Genomic DNA, 22275 nt, shown 5'->3' on the forward strand with positions numbered 1-22275 from the left:
TCAAAAATAACATGTGTATATGTATAAATAAATCACACACAAAAAAGAAGTTTACTTTTGAAATTCAGTAAGGTTTATCTTTATGCCAGTTTTTCTAAATGTCCTATGGACCTCTAATAACAACATATGAGATAGAAAATTTTTAAGTATGTTTGTGTAGGATATGACTGACATAAATTAAGTATAAATCTATTAAATGTAAATTATTAATGACATCATTCAAGATGCTCCTATTCTTATTTTTTCTGCACTGGACAAAATATTCTCAGAGAAATGCTAATTTGTCTATGATTATATATTTTTCCCTTATATTTCTTTTGATTTTTGCTTTATGTATCTTTGTTATTAAGGTGTCTAATAGCTTATGATGTCTACCTCCTATGTGAACGGTACCTATCATTAAAAATATTTGTCTTTTTAAAAGGAGACATTTTATACAGATTAAAAAAATGGTAGTGATAAAGTATTTTAAAATTTTAGAAAATAAAAAAAGTCCTGCGCTAAGCATACAACCTTATAAAGAACTATCAAAATTCTTTACAAAGACATCTATGTCTAAGAGCTATGCTGGAACTATGCTGTGCTATGCTTCGCTGTGCTATGCTTCGTCGTTCAGGGTTGTCCAACTCTTTGCAATCCCATGGACTGTAGCCTGCCAGACTCCTCTGTCCATGGGATTCTCTAGGCAAGAATATTGGGAGTGGGTTGCCATGCCCTCCTCTAGGAGATCTTCCCAACCCAGGGATCGAACCCAGGTCTCCCACTTTGCAGACAGATTATTTACCATCTGAGCCACCAAGGAAGCACAAGGGACCAAAACTTATGATACCCTTTGCATAAATTCTTATGCTTGACTATTACCAAGAGTATATTATATGCAGGTATAGTTATTTTTATGATGCTACAAAGATCATTCCTGACTTGAAAATTGAGTTCATTCACCAGCAATCTGTTGGGAAATAGGTGTGTCTCTCAGGAAAAAAAAAAAAAAAAACACACACACACACAAACAAGAAAAATGCAAGGGTAGCTACTGAACAAGAATTTGACTTCTTTGGTCTTGATATGCTTTGGAGGAAGTTTCTAAGTGATAGGATGTAAAAGGAAGCTCTCTACCTGTGGATAGGTCAAAGCTAGGAATTCCAAATTCCAGCAAAATGTCCTGAAATTGTTCCACCTCTTTGCTCTTTGGAGCCGCTATCTCAAAGCAACACAAGGAATAACAGAGCAGGCTTCTCAACACGAGAGCCTTTACTTTATAATCTATACTGACATTGTGCTTTTTTTCCTCTACTTATCCCATAAATAAATACTCTCCTCTAGTACTGTCTTGGGAAAGACATTTATACTTGTAGTCTTTCTTATTCAAAGGTGAAATCAAGGGAATGAAGTCTGGTATACCCTTGGGCCAGAGGATATCAGTTTGGAAGTAGCATCAGTAACCAAGGAGAGAGAACTCCAAAAAGGAAGTGAAATTCAAAGGGGTCAAGATAAGAAGAAGACGTTTGTATTCATCCTCTCTTTTCCCTCTAACTCTGCCCTACCCAAACAAAACACCCCAAAGCACAACCAAGTTAAACTCTGGAAGTTAGAAACCTGGGGTTTCTAAGAAAATACACCTTTTTTCAGAATAAAATGGAAACGCATTATTTCTAATGATTATTTATGGTGTTTTGAACTCAAAACTTCTGGACAAGTCAAATATATGAAATAATGCCTTACTTTTTCAGATATTCTTAGATTCCAAAATACAGAATTCACCAAATTTTTACATAAGTCCAATCAGTAATGAGGTTAACCACCAAAAGGTAAAGGTTTCTTTGATTTCCAACAGCATCACTCCTCAGAATAAGCATCAATCTTTCCCAGAGAAGAAAGAAAATTACATATCAAAAAATGGCTAAATCCAATTCTCAATTTTAAAATGTGTTCTATTTGATCAACAATTTAAATTAAATGTGCTCATCAGGACTTAATGAAAATCAATACTGAATATTTATTCTGAATATTATTCTGAATATTTAGGCTCTATTCTTCATTCTGTCCCTTATATCTCTGAGCAAATTATTGATGCCAGTGTTTCAGCTTCTTGATCTGCACACTGAGGGAGTTAAGCTATATAATCACTAATTCTATATAAAAAGAAAAAAATACCTTTTTCCAAAATAAATACAGACTACTATATTCCCTTAACATGTTTCTATTTTGAAAAAAGTTCTCATGAATGATTAGACTTGGGTTCTAGTTTTCACTTCAAGGTTTAGCTTTGTGATCCTGACCAGACTTTTTAAACTTTCTTACTTTATACAGTTCAATTTGGTTTTTTGTCCCCAATAAATATATTACTCTGTTAACTTAAAAAAAAAAGAAAAATCTGACAGACTGATTCTTTCTTTAAAAAATAAGCCAAAAGTTAGGTGAAAGTGAAAGTCGCTAAGTCTGACTCTGCAACCCCATGGACTATACACACTATGGAATTCTCCAGTCCAGAATACTGGAGTGGGTAGCCTTTCCCTTCTCCAAGGAATCTTCCCAACCCAGGGATAGAACCCAGGTCTCCCACATTGTGGGTAGATTCTTTACCAGATGAGCCAAAAGAGAAGCCCAAGAATACTGGAGTGAGTAGCCTATCCTTTCTCCAGCGTATCTTTCCGACACAGGAATTGAACCAAGGTCTCCTGCGTTGCAGGTGGATTCTTTACCAACTGAGCTATTAGGGAAGCACATAACATACCTACTATAGAAGGTAGGTAAGAGTACATAAGTCCCCCTTAAAGAAACCTCAAGAGAAACGAAGAGATGTAAATCTGTCCATTCAGACAAAGTTAGTCAAATGTCTTCTTTCAGTACTTGTCCTATGCATATAAGTAAGCATTACAGAACACCAAGGTACAATTTCACAGTATTCCAAGTCTATGCCCCAACCATTAATGCTGAAGAAGCTGAACGGTTCTATGATGAACTACAAAATCCCCAACATAAAGAAATGTAAAAAGGCAAAATGGTTGTCTGAGAAGGCCTTACAAATAGCTAAGAGAAGAGAAGAGATGCTAAAGGCAAGGAGAAAAGGAAAGATATACCCATCTGAATGCAGAGTTTCAAAGAATAGCAAGGAGAGATAAGAAAGCCTTCCTAAGTGATCAACACAAAGAAATATAGGAAAACAACAGAATGGGAAAGACTAGAGATCTCAAGAAAATTAGAGATACCAAGGGAACATTCCACACAAAAATGGGCACAATAAAGAACAGAAATGGTATGGACTTAACAGAAGCAGAAGATATTAAGAGGTGGCAAGAATACACAGAACTACACAAAAAAAGATCTTACTGACAAACAACCATGATGGTGTGCTCAGTCACACAGAGCCAGACATTCTGGAGTGTAAAGTCAAGTGGGCCTTAGGAAGCATCACTACGAACAAAGCTAGTGGAGGTGATGGAATTCCAGTGGAGCTATTTCAAATCCTGAAAGATGAGGCTATGAAAGTGCTGCACTCAATATGCCAGCAAATTTGGAAAACTCAGCAGTGGCCACAGGACTGGAAAAGGTTAGTTTTCACTCCGATCCCATAGAAAGGCAATGCTAAAGAATGTTCAAACTACTGCACAACTGCACTCATCTTACACATTAGCAAAGTAATGCTCAAAATCCTTCAACAGTACATGAACCATGAACTTTCAGATGTTCAAGCCAGGTTTAGAAAAGGCAGAGGAACCAGAGATCAAATTGCCAACATCTGTTGCATCATAGAAAAAGCAAGAGAGTTCCAGAAAACCATCTACTTCTATTTCTTTGCCTACACTAAAGCCTTTGACTGTGTGGATCACAATAAACTGTGGAAAATTCTGAAAGAGATGGGAATACTAGACCACCTTACCTGCCTCCTAAGAAATCTGTATTTTAGTCAAGAAGCAATAGTCAGAACCAGACATGGAACAACGGACTGGTTCCAAATTGAGAAAGAATTATGTCAAGGCTGTTTATTGTCACACCGCTTATTTAACTTCTATGCAGAGTACATCAAGCAAAATCCCAAGCTGGAGGAAGCATAAGCTGGAATCAAGATTGCCAGGAAAAATATCAATAACCTCAGATATGGAGATGACACCACCCTTATGGCAGAAAGCAAAGAGGAACTAAAGAGCCTTTTTGAAAGTGAAAGAGGAGAGTGAAAATGCTGGCTTAAAACTCAACACTCTAAAATCATGGCATCCAGGCCCATCACTTCATGGCAAATAGATGCGGAAACAATGGAAACAGTGACAGACTTTATTTGGGGGGGCTCCAAAATCACTGCAAATGGTGACTGCAGTCATGAAATTAAAAGACACTGCTCCTTGGAAGGAAAGCTATGACCAACCTAGACAGCATATTAAAAAGCAGAGACATTTCTCTGCCAGCAAAGGTCCATCTAGTAAAAACTACTGGTTTTTCCAGTAGTCATGTATGGATGTGAGAGTTGGACTATAAAGAAAGCTGAGTGCCGAAGAATTGATGCTTTTGAACTGTGGTGTTGGAGACTTTTGAGAGTCCCCTGGACTGCAAGGAGACCCAACCAGTCAATCCTAAAGGAAATCAGTCCTGAATATTCATTGGAAGGACTGATGCTGAAGCTGAAACTCCAGTACTCTGGCCACCTGACGTGAAGAGTGGACTAACTGGAAAACACTCTGATGCTGGGAAAGACTTAAGACAGAAGGAGAAGGAGACGGCAGAGGATGAGATGGTTGGATGGCATCACTGACTGGATGGACATGAGTTTGAGCAAGCTCGGGGAGTTGGTGATGGACGGGGAAGCTTGGTGTGCTGCAGTCCAAGGGGTCCCTAAAAGTTAGACATGACTGAGCAACTTAAATCAACTGAAGGTACAATTTCATGCAATATTTAAAATTGTCACTATCCTGGAGTAGTTCCTAGAACTTTTAAGTTGAAATCAGCAAAACCTATCACTTTTTGTGCTACTAGCCACTAAGAAAAAAAAATCATTGTAGTCTGCCAGGGTGGCTGCTATTGGGAGTTTTATTTTAAAATACTAGCTTTTTTTGGGAATTATAATGAAGATCAAGGGCTTAAAAGAAAAAAAAATATGTGCTGAAAAACAAATAAGTGGAATAACAGACCAGTCTATACAGACCAACTGCACCTCCTGAAGATCATAATTTCGGAAACATAAATTACTCAGCACTAAACAATGGCAACCCACTCCAGTACTCTCGCCTCGAACATCCCATGGACAGAGGAGCCTGATAGGCTGCAGTCCATGGGGTCGCTAAGAGTCGGACACAACTGATCAACTTCACTTTCACTTTTCACTTTCATGCATTGGAGAAGGAAATGGCAACCCACTCCAGTGTTCTTGCCTGGAGAATCCCAGGGATGGTGGAGCCTGGTGGGCTGTCGTCTATGGGGTCGCACAGAGTCGGACACGACTGAAGTGACTTAGCAGTAGCAAACACTTCTCAAACCTACTATTTTAGATGAGGCTGACAGAATAGGTAATAATAGTTGAAGTGTTTTAGCATCTACTTCTTCTGAGGTCCTACAAATAATTAAGTGAATAGACTGAGTACTTAAAAAAAAAAAAAAATGGTTTTGTCAGTGACAACAGAGAATCCCAAGAGTCATAGGCAACTCGAGATGTCAGAACTGGAATGAGTTGGTCAAAGCAGCTCTATGGCCAGAAATTCTCCTTCCAGTACTCTTCTCTACATATACCTTTGAGATTTCATATATTAACATAATAAATCTCTATTTAAATATAAGATCTAATACATGCCAACTATAAGCCTAAGACATCCTCCTGTTCTTCCTCACAAGTCTCATGAGTTCAAAACTCACTAGGAATCACCCCCAAACTCGTAGGGAGATAGTCTCCCTACGATAATAGGTGAGATAGCCTCACCTATTACTTCTGCCTTTATGAATCCCTGCCATTCAAAAGCAGCAGTTTGGAGTAAGAAGCATGTAAAGAGAAAATTTGCAACATGAAGTGGCAAATGTCACAAAATAACATTACTGAGGATTTATAATAAAATAAAGACGACAAAAATGCTAAGCTTGGGTAGAGACCCTGGTTAGAGAATTTTGACTGTCAGGGGCAATGTCATCCAAGGTCAATTTTACCAGATTTTACTAAGAAACTACAATGTTTCCCACCATTCCAGATATACAGAAACATAAGATGGTGTTTAACCACATTTAAGGATCTTAGTTAAGAGCTCAAAGAACAATTTAGTATGTGTTTGGAACCAAAATAAGGACACTAGTCTTTCTGACACGGGCGGCATCATCATGCTGGATAGCAGACAAAAGACTATAAATGAATTCATACAACTAGTTTGAAGAACTAAGGCTCACTAAGAATGGGGGACAACTCAAATAGAAGAGTGATACAAGATTATTCAAGACAACACTGTGAGGTGAAGAATCTGAATGTATAAAGTTAGAAGAACAAAAGTAAAACTGAAAAAAAAAGTGACTTTTTAAAGCTACAGTTTGTTATGGTAATGGTGTTTTATGCAAAAGCTGTAAGAACACGAACAGTTAAAAGCACCAGAGTTCGAACCAGACCCTGTTCTCAGCATTCAACTCTAACACTTTCCAGTTATGTCATTTTTTTTTTAAGTTACTTAACAATTCTCTGCTTTAATCTGTACACCTCTAAAATGAGATATCTGTGGAGCCAGGAGCAGCGTCTTCAAAACACAGGTGTTACAGTACTCTAACCAAAAATTTTATTCATAAGATCAAATCCATACTTTAGACACTCGTAGGCTGCACAATCTGGCCACAAACTTTTAAGGTCTTGCTCTTCATTGGACACCCTTCTAGTTCCAGGAACCATAGGGATTTAATGTCAGTACTTTAAGCCAATAAGCTCCTTCCTACCTCCTTGCCTTATCTCCAGCGGCTCGGTATCCAGAAAACCTTTTCCTCACCAGCCTTCCAAGTCCACTTCTCTAGGAAATTAACTTTCCTTCCTCTCCAATTCCATACCATATCTGCCTGCACCACTGTACAGTTTACAATTCCCCCTGTTTGTGTGCTTGCTGTTTTAATGCCTCCTCCTCCCAGCCCTAAGACAGCGAGCAGGAGCAAATCTTTTTCAACCTCCTTCCACCTTTCATCCCAGACTGTGCCTATGCAGGCCTGGAAAAGCGTTAGGAAAGCAGGTAAGTTCCAGAAACTGCTTACTTTCGTATATTTTGTTTGTTTGTTTTCATCCTAAAATCTTGACATGAAGCGTCCTTAAAAATCAGAACACCGTCATCCTTTCAAGAAAAGTTCTAGGGAGCATCCACCCGAGTCTCCAGTGCGGGCATTCTCAGCCTCAGAAGTTGTGTGCGCCTCAGAGGATGGCTATCCCCGCTCCGTGCTATACTTGGGAATGAGAGGGCGGGCGCGGGCGCGGGCCCGGCGCTCGCCCCGCTCCGCCGCGCTCGGTTCCCCAGCCCTCGCCTCCCCTCGTCCCGCCGCGGCGGCGCCGTGGGAGCCCCCGGGCCTGCACCGCCGCCCGCCGCGTCCCCGGCCTCCCTGCGGCCCGCCGCCCGCCTCCCGGGGCCCAGGCCGCGCCACCGCCTCGCAGGGAGCCGGGGGACTCGCTCGGCTCTGCGCGGCGCCAGGGGCGGAGCCGGCCGGGGGGTGGCCCGGGAGAGGCCGGGGCGGGCGGCGGCCTCTGCCTACCCCGACACGCACCCAGCGCCCCCGGCCCCGGGCCCGGCCTCCTCGGGCCCGGCCCGCACCCGCGGCCGGGAGACCCGCCACTTACCAACCCGCCCGGGACAGCGCCGCTCCGGGAGCCTCGGCCATGGTAGCTGCTTAGGCCGGGATGCTGGGGGGCTCGGCTAGTGGGCTGGGGGAGGCCTGCTACTTGAGACCCCCCAAAAGAAGAAAGAAAAAGAAAAAAGAAAAGAAAAAAACTCCTCCGGTCGGCTCCGCGACTGGGCATGCTCAGTGCGGCGGGCGCTTCCGCGTGCGGGTTCCGCTCGCCGCGTTTTCCGAGCGGCCGCGGGGGCCGGCCCGGCGTGCGGCTGCGAGCCCGTCGCGCTCCGGGGGCGGCGGTGCGCGGAGGACGGGCCAGGGTCGGCCGCTTGGGGCCGGTCTGTCAGCGCGGCTTTGCGGCGGAGGGCCGGCTGCACGTCGCCGGGGTCACTTTCCCCAGCCTCACGCCGTGGAGACCCGTGGGGCGGTCCTCTGTGCGGCAGAAAGGAAGCCTGCGTTCCGGCGCGCACAGGCGGCCGCCTCCCGGGGGCAGAGCTGAGGCGCTAGGCGGCGGGCAGGCGCTGCCAGCTGGGCTCTGAGGCGGCCGCGTTTCCTACAGCGAAGCTCAAAGGGACTGTGTTCCCGGCCCACTCTACACGGGAGAAAAGCTACTTTCTTATAACGATTCCCTCCCCTTTTCCATCTGCCCAGGTACAGAGAAAAGAATATAATCGAATTTTTCCTACTCCCCAGACTCAAACCGGACTGTCCAGGTACCGCGCTACAATGAAAGTGAATGCATGCACCCGAGAAGACCTGCACCTAAGGGATGTGGGAACCCGGGGAGCTGTGTCGTGCTTGTTTCTCACACCGCCCTCCCCCCGGGCCCGTGCAGGCGCCGGCGCGGCGCTTTGACGTCGGCGCGGGTACTGCCAGGCCTAGTTCCCGCCCACCCCGTGCCGGTGCCCTGCTCCGCCTCTCCGGGCTGAAGCAGAGGGGCGGGTCCGGAATGTGCCTGCGCGGCGGCGGCGCCGAGCGGCGCGAGAGACGTTCCAACGGGATTGGGCGGCCGAGACTCACACCAGCCAATCGAAGGAGCAGGCGGAAGGGGCTGTGTGACCGGGAGACACTCAAGAGTTGTCCCTGCCCTCCACCGTCGTCCTTTCTTGCGGCCGCTGATAAGTAAGGTTTTTCCGAGTGGCGCTAGTCCAAGCTGCGAAGTTCGGCGGGAAGACTTAAAACCTTCAGCCCTATAACCAGAGCTACTTCCTCTGTTTCATCATCACCAACATGAACTTAGAGCAGAGTCTGTGAAACCGGGCAGAGCCGCACCTGAGACTGAGGAGGAAACCGACTCTCACAGAAAGAGGGGGATCATTACAGAGTGAAGCTAAAATTCCTTAAGTTTGTCTTCATTTTAACTGACCTATTTAGTTTGGGCTTCCCAAAAGTCATAGTTTTAAAATCACGATGTGTTGCTTAACTGGGATGCTGTTGAAATGTGTGCCCAAGCACATTGCTTAGTTACTGATTTTAATGAAACATATTTTGAAACAGTTTTAGAATTGTATACAGTGTTTAGGTGATACGTATTATATCTGTGTATTTCTATTTATAGGCACCATTCAAAATATCCCTTGTGGCGTCCCTTGTGGCTCAGCTGGTGAAGAATCCAACTGCAATGCCGGAGACGTGGGTTCAATCCCTGGGTTGGGAAGATTCCCCTGGAGAAGGAAAAGGTTACCCACTTCAGTATTCTGGTCTGGAGAATTCCATGGACTGTATAGTCCATGGGGTAGCGAAGAGTCACACAGGACTGAAGCGACATACACTTCAAAATATCCTGGAGTCAGGAAAAGATTTACCATTTTGAAGGTGAATAGATGACTCAAAGGGCTTCCCTGATAGCTCAGTTGGTAGAGTCTGCCTGCAATGAAGAAGACCGCTGGTTCCATTCCTGTGTGGGGAAGGTGCCCTGGCAAAGGAATACGCTACCCACTTCAGAGTTGTTGGGCTTCCCTTATGGCTGAGCTGGTAAAAAATCCGCCTGCATTGTGGGAGACCTGGGTTGGATCCCTGGCTTGGGAAGAAACCCTGGAGAATGGAAAGGCTACCTACTACAGTATTCTGGCCTGGCGAATTCCATGGACTGTATAGTCCATGGGGTTGCAAAGAGTGGGACAGAACTGAGCGACTTTAACTTTCACGTAGATGAATCAAAATTAAATGGCTAATAATTTTTGTTGGTTGTGAAACAGATTTTTCTCTTCCTCAGTCTCTGAGTCCTGTCCTCAATTCTTTGCGGCCCTGTGGACTACAGCATATCGGGCTTCCCTGTCCTTCACTGTCTCAGGGAGTTTGCTCAAATTCATGTCGTGTTGAGTTTGTGAAGCTGCCTAATGACGTCATGCTCTGCTGCCCTCTTCTCTTGCCTTCAGTCTTTCACCGCATTAGAGTCTTCAGTCTTTCACCGCATCAGAGTCTTTTCCACTGAGTCTGCTCTTCCATCAAGTAGTCAAAGTGTGAAACTAATATGTTGTCCCAATCAGAATTCGTCACTGGCTAAATATTAGGCCTTACACATATGGTTTCATATGCAGTGTATACAATAAGAATTTACCATTGTTTTTAACCTGGAAGAATTCTTTTTAAAAAAAATTACATTTTTACAAATGTAAAAGTTAAATTATGTTTGTACAGTCCATGCCAGGTTTCTTGTACAAGATGCCAGATTCCAGATTTATCTGCCTGTTTCCTTATGTTTTACTTGTTATAATAACTTTATTAAAATTCTCCGTAAAACATTAAATTCTCTTATGGTAAGAAATGCTTAAAGAATTGATTGAAGATTCCCACTGGAGGAATTTGGGATAATATAAGCCTCAAAAAAAGTAATTGGAATAATTGAATTTAAAAATTGGGTAAAGAAAATGCATGAATCGTGTAAGAAACAAGTCGCCAGTCTATGTTCGATACAGGATACAGGATGCTTGGGGCTGGTGCATGGGGGTGATCCAGAGAGATGATATGGGGTGGGAGGTGGGCGGGAGGTTCAGGATTGGGAGCTCATGTACACCCGTGGCTGATTCAGGTCAATGTATGGCAAAACCAATACAGTATTGTAAAGCAAAATAAAGTAAAACTAAAAATTTAAGAAAGTAAAAAATAAAAGTGCCAGTAGAAATAAATAAAGGGAAGGATGAAAACTTTTCTTTCATAGAAATACCAGAGAGTAAATGTACAACAAATAATAGAATTAGAAAATCACCATTTTGCACACCGAATCACAATTGATTTGGACTAGAGAATGCCAAAAGTCACTGGGTGAAAGATAGTAGGAGTACAGGATGTTCACTTGGTGTCAAGGTATCAAGGTGTTAAAGTATGAAAAGTCTGTTTTTCCCTTACTTATTATAAAGGGGGAAAACATACCTTTATCTTAAAAAAGAAAGTGGGAGAGGCAGTCCTAAGATATCACTTTCTCCCTGACAAATTCATCAAAAGAACATTTGAACGCTGAGTAAATTCCACAAAACAACTTCTGAATGCCGGCAGAGAACATCAGGCGCCAAGAAAAGCAGCCCATTGTTTTCAAAAGGAGGTAGGAAAAAATAATAGACAGAAAAAGAGACAAAAGAGGTAGGGATGGGGCTCTGTCCCGGGAAGGGAGTCTTAAAAAGAGAGGAGTTTCCAAACACCAGGAAACACTCTCACTGCCGAGTCTGTGGTGAGCCTTGGAAGCACAGGAGGCAACATGACAGGGAGGAAAAATAAATAAATAATTAAAACCCACAGATTCTGTGCCCAAAGGTAACTCCCCCAGTGGAGAAGCAGCGCAGACGCCTGCACCTGCCACTAGCAAGTGGGGCTGGGCAGGGAGGCGCAGGCTGCATTGCTTAGAGTAAGGACCTGGCCTGAATGCCCCAAGGGCAATCTGAGCTAACTAACTTGGGCTAGCAAACCAGACTGGGATAACTACCATGCGAAAAGCCAGCCTAACCTAAGACACCGCCAGGCCCGTGCACAGAACAAAGGACTGAACAGAGATAGCCAGCTGCAGACCATCCCCTTCCGGTGACAGGCAGCCAGAGCCAGAAGGGGGCAATCACAGCCCCAGAGAGACATTATCTACAAAACTATAGGCAGGCTTCTTTGCTGACTAAGACTTCTTCGGGTTTTGGACGGCCAACATCTGCCTTAGAAGGTGCACCAGTTGTACACCCAGAAAACAGGCAGGGACGAGGGAAGCAATAAGTCGCAGCGACCACGCTCACCAAACACCCCATCACCTAAGCCGCTCAGACCTGGGAAGGGCACAAAACGCAGGCCCAACCGAGTCTGCACCTCTGAGAACTACCCGAGTGCCTGAACCTGAGCGACTTAGACCTGGGAGGTGCATGCAGCCCACCGCCAGCCCCAGACGGTTCCCGGTGGAGCAACCTAGAGCCTGAGCAGTGTGGGCAGGGAGGGTACACGCGCCATGAGCAGGGGCAGGCCCAGTGTGGCTGAGGCACTGCGAGCACACAACAGTGTTATTGTTTGCAGCGTCCCTCACTCCCCACAGCGCAACTGAACAAGTGAGCCTAAAAAAAGTGACCACCACCACCCCCTTTGTGTCAGGGCAGAAATCAGACACTGAAGAGACCAGCAAACAGAAGCTAAAACAGAGGGAACTGCCTTGGAAATGACAGGTGCAATAGATTAAAACCCTGTCGTTAGTACCAACTACATAGGAAGGGGCCTATAGATCTTGAGAAATATAAGCCGGACCAAGGAACTATCCGAAAATGAACTGACCCCACAATACCCACAACACCAGAGAAAGTCCTAGATATATTTTTACTATTTTTATGATCATTCTTTTTTTTTAATTTTTTTAATTTTTAAGTCCACTATTACTCCTTTAATTTTCACTTATATAAACTACGATTACTTTGCAAAAAAAAAAGATCCTATTTTTAAAAAGAAAACTTCATATATATATATATTTTTATAATTTTTGTGACTTTGTGTTTTTTTTTCTTTCTTTGTTTTCTTCTTCTCTTCTTTAATATTGTATTTTTGAAATTCCAAACTCTACTCTAGATTTTTAATCTTTGCTTTTTGGTATTTGTTATCAATTTTGTACATTTAAGAACTCAATCTTCAGTACCCATTTTTACTAGGGAGCGAGATTACTGGCTTGACTGCTCTCTCCCCCTTTGGACTCTCCTTTTTCTCCACCTGGTCGCCTCTGTCTCCTCCCTCCCCCTTCTCTTCTCTACCCAACACTGAATCACTAGTGTGTTCTGGATGGTGGAGAACACTTAGGAAACTGATTACTGGCTGGATCTGTCTCTCTCCTTTTAGTTCCCCACTTTTTGTCCTCCTGGCCACCTCTGTCTCCTTCCTCCATCTTCTCTTCTCTGTAAAATTCCGTGAACATCCCTGAGCAGTCCAGACTGTGGAGCACACATAAGGAAGTGATTAGTGGCTAGCTTGCTCGCTCCTCTTTCAATTCCACCTCATCTCATTCAGGTCACTTCTAACTCCCTCCTCCATCTTCTCTTCTCCATGTAACTTTGTGAGCCTCTCTGGGGGTCCCTCACTGTGGAGAAACTTTTCATCTTTAAGCCAGATGTTTTATCAACAGTGCTGTATAGAAGGAGAAGTCTTGAGACTACTGTAAAAATAAGACTGAAAACCAGAAGCAGGAGGCTTAAGTCCAAACCCTGAGAACACCAGAGAGCTCCTTACTCCAGGGAACATTAATTGACAGGAGTTCATCAAATGCCTCCATATCCACACTGAAACCAAGCACCACCCAAAGGCCAACAGGTTCCAGAGCAAGACATACCACTCAAATTCTCCAGCAACACAGGAACACAGCCCTGAGCTCCAATATACAGACTGCCCAAAGTTACTCCAAAACCATAGACATCTCATAACTCATTACTGGACACTTCATTGCACTGCAGAGAGAAGAAATACAGCTCCACCCACCAGGACACCAACACAAGCTTCCCTAACCAAGAAACCTTGACAAGCCACCTATGCAACCCCACCCACAGCGAGGAAACTCCACAATAAAGAGAACTCCACAAACTGCCAGAATACAGAAAGGACACCCCAAACTCAGCAATATAAACAAGATGAAGAGACAGAGCAACATCCAGCAGGTAAAGGAACAGGATAAATGCCCACCAAACCAAACAAAAGAGGAAGAGATAGAGAATCTACCTGATAAAGAATTCCGAATAATAATAGTGAAAATGATCCAAAATCTTGAAATCAAAATGGAATCACAGATAAATAGCCTGGAGACAAGGATTGAGAAGATGCAAGAAAGGTTTAACAAGGACCTAGAAGAAATAAAGAAGAGTCAATATATAATGAATAATGCAATAAATGAGATCAAAAACACTCTGGAGGCAACAAATAGTAGAATAACAGACGCAGAAGATAGGATTAGAAGATAGAATGGTAGAAATAAATGAATCAGACAGGAAAAAAGAAAAACGAATGAAAAGAAATGAGGACAATCTCAGAGCCCTCCAGGACAGTGTTAAATGCCCCAACACTCAAATCATAGGAGTCCCAGAAGAAGAAGACAAAAGAAAGACCATGAGAAAATACTTGAGGAAATAATAGTTGAAAACTTCCCTAAAATGGGGAAGGAAATAATCACCCAAGTCCAAGAAACCCAGAGAATCCCCAAAAGGATAAACACAAGGCAAAACACCCCAAGACACATATTAATCAAATTAACAAATATCAAACACAAAGAACAAATATTAAAAGCAGCAAGAGAAAAACAACAAATAACACACAAGGGGATTCCCATAAGGATAACAGCTGATCTTTCAATAGCAACTCTTCAGGCCAGGAGGGAATGGCAAGACATACTTAAAGTGATGAGAGAAAATAACCTAGGGCTAGATTACTGCACCCAGCAAGGATCTCATTCAAATATGAAGGAGAAAGCAAAAGCTTTACAGACAAGCAAAAGCTGAGAGAATTCAGCACCACCAAACCAGCTCTCCAACAAATGCTAAAGGATCTACTCTAGACAGGAAACACAAAAAGGGTGTATAAACTTGAATCCAAAACAATAAAACACAAACTTTAAATGATACATTAGATCAGTTAGACCTAATTGATATCTATAGGACATTTCACCCCAAAACAATGAATTTCACCTTTTTTTCAAATGCTCATGGAACCTTCTCCAGGATAGATCACATCCTGGGCCATAAATCTAACCTTGATAAATTCAAAAAAATCGAAATCATTCCAAGCATCTTTTCTGACCATAATGCATTAAGATTAGATCTCAATTACAGGAGAAAAACTATTAAAAATTCCAACATATGGAGGTTGAACAACACACTTCTGAATAACCAACAAATCACAGAAGAAATCAAAAAAGAAATCAAAATATGCATAGAAACTAATGAAAATGAAAACACAACAACCCAAAACCTGTGGGACACTATAAAAGCAGTGCTAAGAGGAAAGTTCATAGCAATACAGGCATACCTCAAGAAACAAGAAAAAAGTCAAATAAATAACCTAACTCTACAACTAAAGCAACTAGAAAAGGAAGAGTTGGAGAACCCCAGAGTTAGTAGAAGGAAAGAAATCTTAAAAATTAGGGCAGAAATAAATGCAAAAGAAACAAAAGAGACCATAGCAAAAATCAACAAAGCCAAAAGCTGGTTCTTTGAAAGGATAAATAAAATTGACAAACCATTAGCCAGACTCATCAAGAAGCAAAGAGAGAAAAATCAAATCAATAAAATTAGAAATGAAAATGGAGAGATCACAACAGACAACACAGAAATACAAAGGATCATAAGAGACTACTATCAGCACTTGTATGCCAGTAAAATGGACAACGTGGAAGACATGGACAAATTCTTAGAAAAGTACAATTTTCCAAAACTGAACCAGGAAGAAATAGAAAAGCTTAACAGACCCATCACAAGCATGGAAATTGAAACTGAAATCAGAAATCTTCCAGCAGACGAAAGCCCAGGACCAGACGGCTTCACAGCTGAATTCTACCAAAAATTTAGAGAAGAGCTAACACCTATCCTACTCAAACTCTTCCAGAAAATTTCAGAGGAAGGTAAATTTCCAAACTTATTCTATGAGGCCACCATCACCCTAATACCAAAACCAGACAAAGATGCCACAGAAAAAGAAAACTACAGGCCAATATCATTGATGAACATAGATGCAAAAATCCTTAACAAAATTCTAGCAAACAGAATACAACAACATATTAAAAAGATCATACATCATGACCAAGTGGGCTCTATCCCAGGGATGCAAGCATACTTCAATGTCCGCAAATCAATCAATGTAATACACCACATTAACAAATTGAAAAATAAAAAAAACATATGATTATCTCAATAGATGTAGAGAAAGCCTTTGACAAAATTCAACATCCATTTATGATAAAAAAAAAAAAACTCTCCAGTAGGCAGGAATAGAAGGAACATACCTCAACATCAGTTCAGTCCAGTCACTCAGTCATGTCCAACTCTTTGCGACCCCATGAATTGCAGCACGCCAGGCCTCCCTGTCCATCACCATCTCCCGGAGTTCACTCAGACTCTTGTCCTTGAGTCTGTGATGCCATCCAGCCATCTCATCCTGGGTCGTCCCCTTCTCCTCCTGCCCCCAATCTCTCCCCAGCATCAGAGTCTTTTCCAATGAGTCAACTCTTCGCATGAGGTGGCCAAAGTACTGGAGCTTCAGCTTTAGCATCATTCCTTCCAAAGAAATCCCAGGGTTGATCTCCTTCAGAATGGACTGGTTTGATCTCCTTGCAGCCCAAGGGACCCTCAACATAATAAAAGCTATATATGACAAACCCAGAGCAAACATTATCTTCAATGGTGAAAAATTGAGTGCATTTCCCCTAAAGTTAGGGGCAAGACAAGGGTGCCCACTTTCACCATAACTATTCAACATGGTTTTGGAAATTTTGGCCACAGCAATCAGAGCAGAAAAAAAAATAAAAGGAATCCAAATTGGAAAAGAAGAAGTAAAACTCTCACTGTTTGCAGATGACATGATCCTCTACATAGAAAACCCTAAAGACTCCACCAGAAAATTACTAGAGCTAATCAATGCATATAGTAAAGTTGCAGGATATAAAATCAACACACAAAAATCCCTTGCATTCCTATACAATAATAATGGGAAAATAGAAAGAGAAATAAAGGAAACAATTCCATTCACCATTGCAATGAAAAGAATAAAATACTTAGGAATATATCTAACTAAAGAAACTAAAGACCTATATACAGAAAACTATAAAACACTGGTGAAAGAAATCAAAGAGGACACTAATAGATGGAGAAATATACCATGGTCATGGATTGGAAGAATCAATATTGTGAAAATGAGTATATTACCCAAAGCAATTTATAGATTCAATGCAATCCCTATCAAGCTACCAAAGTATTTTTCACAGGGCTAGAACAAATAATTTCACAATTTGTATGGAAATTGTGAAATAGCCAAAGCAATCTTGAGAAAGAAGAATGGAACTGGAGGAATCAACCTGCCTGACCTCACACTCTACTACAAAGCCACAGTCATCAAGACAGTATGGTACTGGCACAAAGACAGAAATGTAGATCAATGGAACAAAATAGAGAGCCCAGAGATAAATCCACGCACCTATGGAACCTTATCTTTGACAAAGGAGGTGAGAATACACAATGGAGAAAAGACAATCTCTTTAACAAGTGGTGCTGGGAAAACTGATCAACTGCTTGTAAAAGAATGAAACTAGAACACTTTCTAACACCATACACAAAAATAAATTCAAAATGGATTAAAGATCTAAATGTAAGACGAGAAACTATAAAACTCCTAGAAGAGAACATAGGCAAAACACTCTCCAACATACATCACAGCAGGATCCTCTATGACCCACCTCCCAGAATATTGGAAATAAAAGCAAAAATTAACAAATGGGACCTAATTAAACTTAAAAGCTTCTGCACAACAAAGGAAACTATAAGCAAGGTGAAGAGACAGCCTTCAGAATGGGAGAAAATAATAGCAAATGAAGCAACTGACAAACAACTAATCTCAAAAGTATACAAGCAACTCCTGCAGCTCAATTCCAAAAAAATAAACAACCCAATCAAAAAATGAACCAAAGAACTAAATAGATATTTCTCCAAAGACATACAGGTGGCTAACAAACACATGAAAAGATGCTCAACATCACTCATTACCAGAGAAATGCAAATCAAAACCACAATGAGGTACCATTTCACACCAGTCAGAATAGCTGCAGTCCAAAACTCTACAAGCAATAAATGCTGGAGAGGGTGTGGAGAAAAGGGAACCCTCTTACACTGTTGGTGGGAATGCAAACTAGTACAGCCACTATGAAGAACAGTGTGGAGGTTCCTTAAAAAACTGGAAAGAGAACTGTCTTATGACCCAGCAATCCCCCTGCTGGGCATACACACCGCAGAAACCAGAATTGAAAGGGACATGTGTACCCCAATGTTCATCGCAGCACTGTTTATAATAGCCAGGACATGGAAGCAACCTAGATGTCCATCAGCAGATGAATGGATAAGAAAGCTGTGGTACATATACACAATGGAGTGTTGCTCAGCCATTAAAAATAATACATTTGAATCAGTTCTAATGAGGTGGATGAAACTGGAACCTATTATACAGAGTGAAGTAAGCCAGAAAGAAAGAAAAACACCAATACAGTATACTAACACATACATATGGAATTTTGAAAGATGGTAACGATAACTCTGTATGCAAAACAGCAAAAGAGATACAGATGTATAGAACAGTCTTTTGGACTCTGTGGGAGAGGGAGAGAGTGGGATGATTTGGGAGAATGGCTCTGAAACATGTATAATATTATATATGAAATGAGTTGCCAGTCCAGGTTCAATGCACGATACTGCATGCTTGGAGCTGGTGCGCTGAGACGACCCAGAGGGATGGTACAGGGAGGGAAGAGGGAGAGGGGTTCAGGATGGGGAACACGTGTATACTTGTGGCAGATACATGTTGATGTATGGTGAAACCAATAAAATATTGTAAAGTAATTAACCTCCAGTTAAAATAAATAAATTTATATTTTTAAAAAACTCCTATGAAAATAGTAACAGAAATGTGTAAATAAAAATTAATACACAATTAAAAAATCTAATTTTTTTTTTAAGTGACTGCCTTAAATAAGTGATCAAGGTTAATCAATAATGGGACAATCAGATGTTATGTGCTTACTGATACAGTGCAATAAAAAATACACATCATATGACAAATACTCTTGACAAAGTTGTTTACCCTGAATTTGACTGAACTTCTAGATCCCTATCTAAACCTCCACTCAGCCCCCCAGGCATATTTTGGCACGTACGGAGACGTTTTGGTTGTTATCACCTGGTGGCAACAGGGAAATATTAAACATCCTGCAATACACATGATAGGTACCTGATCCAAGATGTCAGTAGTGCGGAGGCTGAGATACGTAGGAAATTTAACAAGTAAAACAGAAGGAAACAGGCAGATAAATCTGGTATCTTGCATCTTGTACAAGAAACCTGGCATGGACTCTACAAATGTAATTTAACTTTTACATTTGTAAAAATGTAATTTTTTAAAAAAGAATTCTTCTACGTTCAGTTCAGTTCAGTCGCTCAGTCGTGTCCAACTCTTTGCCACCCCATGAATCGCAGCACGTCATGCCTCCCTGTCTATCACCAACTCCCGGAGTTCACTCAGACTCGCGTCCATTGAGTCCGTGATGCCATCCAGCCATCTCATCTTCTGTCGTCCCCTTTTCCTCCTGCCCCCAATCCCTCCCAGCATCAGAGTCTTTTCCAATGAGTCAGCTCTTCTCATGAGGTAGCCAAAGTACTGGAGTTTCAGCTTTAGCATCATTCCTTCCAAAGAAATCCCAGGGCTGATCTCCTTCAGAATGGACTGGTTGGATCTCCTTGCAATCCAAGGGACTCTCAGGAGTCTTCTCCAACACCACAGTTCAAAAGCATCAATTCTTTGGTGCTCAGCCTTCTTCACAGTCCAACTCTCACATCCATACATGACCGCAGGAAAAACCATAGCCTTGACTAGACGGACCTTTGTTGGCAAAGTAATGTCTCTGCTTTTGAATATGCTATCTAGGTTGGTCATAGCTTTTCTTCCAAGGAGTAAGCGTCTTTTAATTTCCTGGCTGCAATCACCATCTGCAGTGATTTTGGAGCCCAAAAAAATAAAGTCTGACAGTGTTTCCACTGTTTCCCATCTATTTCCCATGAAGGGATGAGACCGGATGCCATTATCTTCGTTTTCTGAATGTTGAGCTTTAAGCCAACTTTATCACTCTCCTCTTTCACTTTCATCAAGAGGCTTTTGAGTTCCTCTTCACTTTCTGCCCTAAGGGTGGTGTCATCTACATATCTGAGGTTATTGGGTACCGTAGACATTACCAAAAGAAAAAAGTTCAAGAAATAGATCATTATGTACTGACTAAGATATATACTGACTTCCCTGGTGGCTCAGATGGTAAAGCATCTGTCTACAATGCAGGGGACCTGGGTTCAAGCCCTTGTTGGGAAGATCCCCTGGAGAAGGAAATGGCAATCCACTCCAGTACTATTGCCTGGAGAATCCCATGGACAGAGGAGCCTGGTAGGCTACAGTCTATGGGGTCACAAAGAGTCGGACACAACTGAGTGACTTCAGTCAGTCAGTCAGTCAAGATATATTAGCCAGATACATATGTGAAGTAAAAGAATAAAAACGAGTTTTAGTGTGATTAATTAGTACAAATCCTTAAGAGAAAGGCAACATTTCAGTAGAGAAATGGACAGAGTATATGAATGTTGTTGTTTAGTCCCTTGAATAGTGTCTGACTCTTTTTGGGGCCCCACAAACTGTAACCCTCCAGGCTCCTCTGTCCATGGGATTTCCCAGTCAAGAATACTGGAGTGAGTTGCTATTTCCTTCTCCAGGGGATCTTCTCCACCCTGAGACTGAATCCACGTCTCCTGCATTGGCATAAGGATCCTTTACTGCTGAGCCACAAGGGAAACCCAGCTTGGCAATTTCTAGCAAAGCTTGCAAGGTATATACCTTATGATTGAGTGTTTTCATTTTTAGATTCATATTGCAGAGAAAAATGCTCATTAATACATTGCTTCAAGTAGAAGAATGAAAATTCCAATATCCAGGTGAGGAAAAATGGGTTTTAAAGAGTTGTATATATATGTGTTCTATCAAAAAATAGAATAATCTATGCTAGTTTAAAGAAATACACTACATATCAACTTGAGTGGATCTTGACCACATAATGCCGAGTAAAGAAAGAAAAAGCAGCTTGGTAAACTTATTCAGGGTATTACATTATGTGAAATTTTAAAAACACTCATAAAAATACATCTATTACAATAGAGCTCCATGCAATGATGGATATGTTCTATATCCGCACGATCCAATATCCTAGCCACTAGTCACGTGTGGCTACTGAACACTTCAAATATGGTGAGTGCAATAGAAAACTGATCTTTAAAATTTAAAATTTTTATTTTAATTTAAATAATCACACTTGCTGATGGCTTTACACAGAACAGGATAGGTATATTTATGTCTGGATATATAGATGCACACATACATATATAGAAGGATGAAAATAGATTTGAAGGATACACAACAAACTCAGAATACTGGTTAAATTGAGGAAGAAATGGAATACATGTGAGGGAGGTTGCCAGAGAGGAATTTTGCTTTGTTGACAAAGTTATTTCTTTAAAAGGAGCAGAAGCAATTATGACAATATATTAGTTATTTTTCCTTGAGTAATAAGAATATATTCTTATATTATTTCTTACACTTTTGGTTATACAAGTTGTAACACTAGTATTGCATTACACTATTTGGTGTTGTTCAGTCACTCAGTCGTGTCCAACTCTGCGATCCCAAGGACTGCAGTACACCAGGCTTCCTTGTCATCACTGTCTGCCAGAACTTGCTCAAACTCATGTCCATTGAACCAGTGATGCCATCCAATCATTTTGTCCTCTGTCATCCCTCCCAGCATCAGGGTCTTTTCTAATGATCCAGCTCTTCACATAAGGTGACCAAAGTATTGGAGTTTCAGTTTCATCATCAGTCCTTCCAATGGATATTCAGGATTGATTTCCTTTAGGGTTGGCTGGTTGGGTTTCCTTGCAGTCCAAGGGACTCTCAAGAGTCTTCTCCAACATCCGAGTTCAAAAGCATAAATTCTTTTGCCTCAGCCTTTCTTGTGGTCCAACCCTCACATCCATATATGACTACTGGAAAAGCCATAGTTCTGACTATACAAACCTTTGTCGGCAAGTAATGTCTGCTCTTTAATATGCTGTCTAGATTTGTTGCAGTGTTCCTTCCTAGGGGCAAGCATCTTTTAATTTTATGGCTGCAGTGATTTTGGAGCCCAGGAAAATGAAGTTTGTCACTGTTTCTATTGTTTCCCCATCTATTTGCCATGAAATGATGGAACCAGATGCCACACTCTTCTTTTTTTTTTTTTTTTTTTGAAAG

At 41.7% G+C, this 22275-nt stretch overlaps 1 protein-coding gene across 5 annotated transcripts in view; it reads right to left on the reverse strand.

Moving 5' to 3' along the window:
- The window catches only part of TDRD3 (tudor domain containing 3), a 230561-nt gene extending 222588 nt beyond the window's left edge, over positions 1 to 7973 (reverse strand). For 4 of the 5 annotated variants that reach the window (XM_042254613.1, XM_015098037.3, XM_060394024.1 and 1 more), the window contains exon 1: positions 7772 to 7973. In XM_042254613.1, the coding sequence (XP_042110547.1) occupies positions 7772 to 7951 (180 nt within the window). In that variant the 5' untranslated portion in view covers positions 7952 to 7973. Of the gene's footprint in view, positions 1 to 7197; positions 7534 to 7771 lie in introns of those variants that run through there. The other variant, XM_012184309.5, reaches the window with a different exon arrangement.
- Positions 7974 to 22275: the final 14302 nt, after the last annotated feature.

Source organism: Ovis aries, chromosome 10 (assembly GCF_016772045.2).
Source record: "Ovis aries strain OAR_USU_Benz2616 breed Rambouillet chromosome 10, ARS-UI_Ramb_v3.0, whole genome shotgun sequence".
NCBI classification, from domain to species: Eukaryota; Metazoa; Chordata; class Mammalia; order Artiodactyla; family Bovidae; genus Ovis; species Ovis aries.